The sequence below is a fragment of the Macrobrachium nipponense genome, chromosome 29, assembly GCF_015104395.2.
Source record: "Macrobrachium nipponense isolate FS-2020 chromosome 29, ASM1510439v2, whole genome shotgun sequence".
Taxonomy (NCBI): Eukaryota; Metazoa; Arthropoda; class Malacostraca; order Decapoda; family Palaemonidae; genus Macrobrachium; species Macrobrachium nipponense.
The window spans coordinates 7,576,178-7,585,210 of NC_061092.1; the positions used below are offsets into that span (position 1 = coordinate 7,576,178).

Sequence of the window (9,033 nt, forward strand, 5' to 3'; positions counted from 1 at the left end):
TTATTTTCCCTTCGTGGCATATAACTTTATATATATATATATATATATATATATATATATATATATATATATTATCTCTATCTATATATATATATCTATATATATATATATATATATAATTATTATAAAATAAACGTATATAATATATGACACTGTTAATCTGTCTGCATATGTCATTTAATTGTTCTCACGAATTAACAAACAACAATCTTGCGGAAGATAACGTTGCAAATTTATATCTTATGGCTGTTCCAGATGAAAGCTTAATAATAATATAATAATAATAATAATAATTTCCAGAAAATTAGGATACTTTTCGCAACTCGAAGAGGACGCGATTATCTACGGGCCGTTGGCCCGCCGATAACGACCACACCGCGGAGTGGAGCTATGTCGTTTTTATCGAGATAAATGTTGCGATGGCGAGCACTTTATTAATTTCTTGGCGAACGTTTATAGTGCAAGGGGGTTGTTGAGGGGGTTGGAGGGGTGGGGGGGGAGGTGGAGATGTCGGGAGTGGAGAGGGACAGGGATCATTTCCGCCGCCATGGTACTCAATCATACTTGTTACGATCGTATACAGAAAGGATGATTTTTTTATTTTTTTTTATTTTTTTTTTATTTTAAGTTAGAATGTGGCTGGCGCTTGATCAATTAGTCCAAAATACCTGAATAAGGGTGAAGAAAAGAAAAAACGCAAAGCAACAGAGAATTAAAGAGCAGCCTAACAATTATATATATATTAAATTATATATATATATATATATATATATATATATATATATATATATATACATATATATATATATATATCCATATATTATATATATATATATATATATATATATATACCGCATAAACATGAAACAGGCATTGCATTAATCAAAAACAACATTAAGTAAAACATATATAGAAATACACAATGACCGAATACCACATGCTGGCATTACTTTCGATTTAAAGAAAAAATAATCAAAACACAAACATAGCATAACTTAAAATCACTCTTACTAACAAACGTATGCAAACAACGCACAACTAAGAAGGCTGAACAGCGTCCCGGAATCCGAAAAAACCAGTGGGCTATGCTGCGCTCCAGACGTGAAGGTAAATGACTGGAGTAGCATTCCAGTGAAAAGGTAGGAATTCCAGGACTCCAAACGAGGTCCTGGGAATCTTCATCTGCGCATTCCAACTATAATTGACTCAAGTTTTCCTAAGTTATTTGATTAAGAAAACGCTCCGATATTTCAGGAATATATTTATTTCAGCCAGTACTATTCAATGTTTACATCGATTTTTTTTTTTTGCAGAAAGCGGATTATTATCATTATTATTACGGCTATTGACAATGCTAGCAGCAATGGTATTGCTGAGAAAGGCCATCAATATTTGTAAAGATATAAATTCCCGTATACTGTATAACACTAGTTATTAATTAAATTCCTAAAGGCAATACGATTAAGGATAAGAATAAGTATGCTATGTTAAAGGTAAGACCCCAGGAGGTTAATAACGAACCGTTCTATCTACATAAAAACAGAATCAAGCAAAAAAAAGTGGACTGATTCCAGTCTACAAAAATCTACAGTGACTACAGCATCCCATATTCATCCAGACATCCCATGCACGAACCTCAATAGGCAAGAGAGACCTACCATATATCTATATCACAGCCTTAGAGGTGTTACCAAAATAAAGAAAAATTATATATATATATATATATATATATATATATATATATATATATATATATATACCATCCCACACCAAGTCACGATGACAACGCAACGTGAAATCTGATGCAAATTGCCATTAAGGCAACAGCTTAGCAACAATTTTCAGACAATGAAGACTAATGCAGCAATACTCTCTCTCTCTCTCTCCAACTCTCTCTCTTCTCTCTCCTCGTCTCTCTCTCTCTGTCTCTCTCATCTCTCTCTCTCTCTCTCTCTCTCTCTCTCTCTTTTATTTATTTCTGTTGGTCTTTCAACAGCTCTTGCCCTATATCTGCATTCTCTGTAATTCTTTTTATATATAGCATAAATTTCTATCTATGTTTTATTGTAAGTTAATTTTGACCTCATAATAATTACAAATATATTAAGAGATAATTCTTCAGACCTGCTCCCAGGTCTCAGCCATCTGCATTTCTCCCCACTTGGCAAATCAGTAATACAATACTGCATGAAACTCAATAAGCTCAGAAAAATGAAAAGAAGCAAGTTTTAATAATAAAATTAGAGAGAATATTAAGAAGAAAGTTTTATCTGTAAAGTAAACAGTAAGTCGAAATTCGACAAAAAAGATAAAAAAAAAACACAGGCATCCTACCCACTTGTCATACTGCAAGTAGTAAGTCATGAATGCTGTACAATACATAGAGGAAAAACTCATTCAATTTGGAAAAACACCAAGAAGAGGGTTTTATCAATGATGTACACAGGAAGACGAAAGATAGAAAAAAACAAAAAAAAACAGACATCCTATCCACTTGTAATGCTAAACCACCTCTACACCCGTTGTCCGGATGGGACAATAAACAAGGGGGACTGCGCAGGCGCGATCCTCTCTCTCTCTCTCTCTCTCTCTCTATCCCGGCCAACAGGCTATGCTTCGCTCCGTCATCCCTACACAGACGTGGCAATAGAAAATGCCACGCCCCTTCCCCGTCACGTCAGCTAAAAAAAAAAGGGCCCTTGTGCGCTTCGCTGGTCAATGCGGTGCCAGAGAGATGGAAATGAGCCACTCAAAACGACAACAGCAACGTAATGTAAGATGGAAGCTATTCGAAAATCGACCGCAGTGTGTATAAGGAGTCAGATCATGAGTGGAGTATGAATGAATGAGTGGTTGGACATACGTAAACACATACATATGTGTATCCGTACATGCATACGTGTATACATACATAGTGTACATGTATATAAGCATTAATTTATACATATGTATTTAGCAATAGATATATTACGCGTGAAAAAAAAAAATCATGGACGTCTAATAGTAATAGCATCAAAGAGAGAGAGAGAGAGAGGAGAGAGAGAGAGAGAGAGAGAGAGAGAGAGAGAGAGTCTGCATCGCGCACAGAACAAAAACTGGCCGAGATTCATTCCTAAACTGCCTTGTGAAGACTTCATACTGCATGCAACGGAAGTTAAGTATATAACAAATTATACGAGTAGGATCTTATATACTTATAACAGCAAATAGGATCTTGCGATTGAACATCACTCTGATAATCCAAATGATCATAAAACCCAGAGCAAGTCACTGCGAAAAACAAGTCACTGTGGGCATTATGATAAACATTGAAATAAAACCCCCAAAAAATCTATACTAGAATACAATTGGAGTAACGGGTCATAGTAATATAAGGGCAAAAAATAACGAAAAAAAGGAACAGTAGGAATATCATACCACTAGACAGGGAGAGATTCATTTCGAGAAGCATTACTATACTGCATCTTTATCTTCCCACGGGTCCAACCCCGTTCAAAATCTCTATTGTGGAAGCGAGCGCCCGAAACAAAAGACAACGTTGGCTATCGGCCCAGACCAATAATTAATACCGGGAGCATATTCAGAAAGATTGTTTACGAAGCATAGAACACTGTCCATCCAGCTAGTGAGCCGTTAAAAATATATATATAAATACCTACTGCAATTGAGATCTTTATTACTTTCGGAAGAACAAAAAATAATTCCTTCTAAATATTTGTTCAAAGCACTGTCAAAGTGCTTCACTCTTTTTTTTTTCTTTTTTTAAGGAGTATGGAAGCTTTAAAATTTAAAGGATGAGAATCCATACATGAAAAGAGAAAAAAAAAAAAATGAAGCCTACAAGGGCATGGGGCTAGCAACCACACTCCATATATATATATATATATATATATATAATATATATATATATATATAATACCTACTGCAATTGAGATCTTTATTACTTTCGGAAGAACAAAAAATAATTCCTTCTAAATATTTGTTCAAAGCACTGTCAAAGTGCTTCAGTCTTTTTTTTCTTCTTCTTTTTTTAAGGAGTATGGAAGCTTTAACATTTAAAGGATGGACACTCAATACATGAAAGAGTTTAAAAAAAAAAATGAAGCCTACAAGGGCATGGGGCTAGCAACCTACTCACCCCATATATATATATATATATATATATATATATATATATATATATATAGTATATATATATATATATATATATATATTTTACATGTATGTATATATGGTACATATATATTATATCACATAATTTATATATATATATACATAATTTATATATATAAGTGTCTTATGCAGCGTCGAAAGCAGAGGGAAAAGAAGTTTAAAGTTGACTGGTTGCCATGGTGTAAAAACTTGAAAGCAGCTGCCGGCATTGCCCAGTCTGGATCAATCAGACACCGACTCCGCAAGAGATGCTGAGAGGAGGAGGAGGAGGAGGAGGAGGAGGAGGAGGAGGAGGAGGAGGAGGAGGAGGAGGAGAAGGAAGTTGAGGAGGATAATGAGGAGGAGGAGCAGGATAAAGAGGAGGAGGAGGATAGAGAGGAGGAAGAGGAGGAAGAGGAGGATAGAGAGGATAAAGAGGAGGAGGATAGAGAGGAGGAGGAGGAGGAAGAGGATAAAGAGAAAGAGGAGGAGGAGGATAGAGAGGAAGATGAGGAGGATAAAGAGAAAGAGTAGGATAGAGAGGAGGAAGAAGAGGAGGATAAAGAGGAGTAGGAGGATATAGAGGAGTAGGAGGATAGCGAAGAAGAGGAGGATAGAGAGGAGAAAGAGGAGGAGGATAAAGAGGAGAAAGAGGAGGAGGATAAAGAGGAGGAAGAGGAGGAGGATAAAGAGGGGGACGAGGACAAAAAGAAACAAAAAGTGAGCAAAAATACAATGGTGAAAAACAAGATGTACGAAAACCGACAAAAAAAATGTTCTTGTCTGTACAATTTAAAGGACAGTGAAACAGTCCTACAGTGTAAATAATCATTATCTTTACTTCTATGGAATCCCAGTGACCCACTGCCTTTCACCCCAAAACCCTAGGGTCTGTTGCAAGTTTTAGGGGGCGTTTTTGGGATGCAGTGTTGCCCCTATACCCAAGAACAAATTTCTCAAGTAACTGGGCTGCAGAAATAAAGGAGCCCTTCAATGCAATATACATATATATATATATATATATATATATATAATATATATAAATATATAATATATATATATATATGTGTGTGTGTGTGTGTGTGTATGTATATATGTCTATATATATATAATATACTATATATATATATTTTTATTATATAATATCTATGATATAAATATATGTATATGAATGACTGGTAAAAATGTTCTGTTATAACAGAATTCCATGTCCTAAAAGGAGCCCATAAAAACGCCAAAATGTAGCAAGTGAGTACAGAATTTCAGAGACTGCTGTCTCTCTCTTCAGGCAGTCTCTGAAATTTACTAGTATTTACTTTCTATATTTTGGCGCTTTTATGGGATCCCTTTTATTACATATAATATATATATATATATATATATATATATTATATATTATTTATACCACCTATAATATATGTATATATACTTATATATATATATATATATATATATATATATATATATAGATATAATATATATATATATATATATATATATTATATATATATATATATATTATATATACACACACATACTCCAATAACACCTAGTAACTAATCAAGGGCATTTACCGCATAAGGTCAAAGTTCACGACGAAGACTCCAAGCAACAGGCAAAAGTCATTAAAAGACGCGAACCAACCAACCCACCTACACACGAAGTCATCCGACACAATGTAAGCAATTCTCAATAGATCGCATTACAAGAACATCTGGGGTCTTTGCGAGCAGCTGCAATTGTCGCTGCAAAAAAAAAAAAATAAAAAAAAACCATACAAAGAAAAAATGAATATGAAAATGGGACCAGGATGCGCGCGATGACGTCACGGCGTTGATAAGGGTACGATGAGGGCTGGGAATTAAAAGCTCAACCATTATGGCACAGATGATCCCACATCTATCTACTGTTATAGATGATGGAGAGACAGGCGCCGTCTGATTTAACGCTACGAACTGGCGTCGCAACAACCAAGGAAAATGAACGCTAAAACACCGAGTATCTCTTTATATATTACCTTTGCGTAAGCACATTCTTACAATCTATACCAACGGAGAGAACAAATAAGGCGAGGAATGGACATGAGAGGACGTTTAACAAGCCGTATCGCATTTTGTTCCTGTAAATAGGTCTCTCTCTCTCTCTCCCTCTCTTTCTCTCTCTCTCTCCGTTACATAAAAGAGATAAAAAAGAAGTCGGGTCACTTGACTTACCACCAGTCATTTGAAACTATTTTCACAGTATATCTCTTGTTAATCTTAATAATTTTTCCATTACTGAAGTTTAATATTGGTTATTTCTTATAACGTAATGCATGTCTATTTAGAAATACATATGATTCTCTGACGTGGGAGTCCTTGAAGGAGAGAGAGAGAGAGAGAGAGAGAGAGAGAGAGAGAGAGAGAGAGAGAGAGAGAGAGAGAGAGAAAAGGGGGTGGGGAGATTAACAGTACCAGCTACAAGGACTACAATTAGGAACCACAAATCCAAATCATCGTAAGAGAGAGAGAGAGAGAGAGAAATGTATAACTAAGCATTTTCTGACACTAAAAAATAAAATAAAGTAAAATAAAATACCCCACGCCACAGAATGACGGAAAGGTTACGAGGCACGTCATTAATTCAATGCAGAGGTCAATCACCTACCGATGGTGGGTATGACCATCCAACCATCCAGCCTTGCAAAAGCCTCAATCATAATCATCCACCACTAAGCGATCGCTACACTTTAAAATCCCTTCCAGTGACTTTGTATACATTAAGTCTGGAAATCTGGAAACGCCGAAGTCTAGGAATAGTCTTACTTACGTCTTCCATGGCTGTAGGTGAGTAAGAAAGGAAGGAGACTTCCGGAGAATTAGAACGGCAAAAGCGAAGGGTTTGAACTATATGTATTCACACAGGAGGTCGAAAGCCAACTGGTCCTAGACACTCTCCCGAAGGCTGAAGCCACGGCACTGTGTGGCTCCTGCAGATGCAGAGTGTAGTATAGTGTGGACTGTGTGTTTGTGGTGGTGGGGGATGGGTAGGGGATGATAGGGAGTGGGGGATGAGCGGGGGTAGGAGGGAGGGAAGAACTGGGCGTGCCCAAGACCCACATTATATTTGCGGTACCCCCATACACCGTTACCCATCATCCCCCTACGTATGATCTATCCACAACCAAACCCCCCTCCCTCCCTCCCCTGGTACTTCCAATCGCTACTGCTTATCCCAAAAGAGCTTCAACAATGCGCTGACGTATTCGTCAACGTCAGCGAATCTTTCAAGAACTTGTTGCCATTTCTCCAGGACACCAGGGAAGAATTTAAAGACTTTTAAAAAACGTCTATAGACCCCCAGGCATCGCTCGGACCCCAGAGAAGAATTTAAAGACCCCTCCCCCTTTAAACGTCTAAAGATCTCAGGCAGAGCGTAACCCGACCACCTGACGTACCTCTAGTTTTTAACCCCGATGGCGTAACGTGCCGTTAGGCGCCCAGCAACAAAATCCTACCTTCTTTTTTTTTTTTAGACGTAACCTAAAGAAAAAATGTCTCCGTTTAAAATCGTGATCTTCGTAGACTACGTCAGTATACACGTCACAGAAACAGTAAGAGTTCATTCATATTCACGTCTCGCTGGCGTCGGGAAAAATGCAGATTTGGGGGGGGTCGGTTTTGGGAAGACGTGGCATCGTTTGAGCCGCCCGACCTTAGCGGGCCAATGGGAGGCCGCCTCTGGTCCGGCGGAAGCCTGGGCCCAACCAGTCTCAGTGTCACCAGCCTGACCACTGCACCGAAAAAAAAAAAACAATACTAATAACTCGCAGTAGCCCGAGTATTCTCTCTTACGGGTCCGATGCATACATACAGCCTCGAAATATTAATAAAAAACGAGAGAATATTAGGTTGCTCAATGACTCACGGTGGCGCGACGAGAAAATCGTTGTCTTGTCAGCAACAAGGACTGTTTTCGGCGGGCAAAGGCCAAGATCGCCGACTTAAGACGAAGCCGCAGTGCTGGGGGGGCGGGGGAACGCCTGTCCTTCCTTCCTCTTTAAGTCTTATGCAACATAGTGTGATAGCGGATGCCCTTTTTTTCCTTCCCCTTATCTGCGTGTGTGTGTGAGAGAGAGAGAGAGAGAGAGAGAGAGAGAGGAGAGAGAGAGAGAGAGAGCTTCTTGCTTTATCCTTATCTTGGCAACAGAGATAAGAGTGTGATAGGGGATGGTTTTTTCCTTACCCTAACCTTGGAAAGAGAGAGAGAGAGAGAGAGAGAGAGAGAGAGAGAGAGAGAGAGAGAGAGAGAGCTTCTTGCTTTATCCTTATCTTGGCCACAGAGATAAGGGAGAAAACAGCTTGACTTATAACTTCAATAAACGAAATATTCTCAGTAGATGGAAGACGGCATTTACAACCCAGCAGTGATATAAAAAAATAAATAAATAAACAAAGTGTTACCGAAGCCATAGCCAATATTTTGGGATGTCCATGGCGGCGCCCTAGCCAATCAAGTAGGTACGTGACGGGCACAGAAGGAACTTTAATCAACAAAAATGGTAATAGACAGTCATTATCTTCATTACCATCACAGCCTCTTATTGTAAATATATCATATTCACTTCACGAAACACAACAACAACAACAACAGCAACAATAAAAATAATAATAATAATAATAATATCTTATTGCAAATATTATATTCACTCCATAAACAAGAATAATAATAATAATAATAATAATAATAATAATAATAATAATATTACCCTCAATATTACGGCAACTATTTTTATTATTACACTAAAAGCAGTTGTAGTAGCAAGCATCCTGTAATCATATTCATATGTACTTAATAATAATAATAATAATAATAATATAGTAAATAAAATAATAATAATAA

The 9,033-nt window shown here is 37.3% G+C and overlaps 2 protein-coding genes across 13 annotated transcripts in view; both read right to left on the minus strand.

The window, feature by feature from the left end:
- The window catches only part of LOC135206083 (dihydropyrimidinase-like), a 164,186-nt gene that overhangs the window by 94,971 nt on the left and 60,182 nt on the right, over window positions 1–9,033 (minus strand). The gene's annotated exons all lie outside the window — the stretch shown is intronic.
- LOC135206381 (uncharacterized) lies at window positions 3,420–7,252 on the minus strand. The gene is made up of 3 exons (XM_064237798.1): window positions 7,083–7,252; window positions 4,386–4,935; window positions 3,420–3,542 (listed from the first exon to the last, which is right to left on the minus strand). The coding sequence occupies exons 1-3, from the start codon at window positions 7,250–7,252 to the stop codon at window positions 3,420–3,422; spliced, it is 843 nt and encodes a 280-aa protein (XP_064093868.1).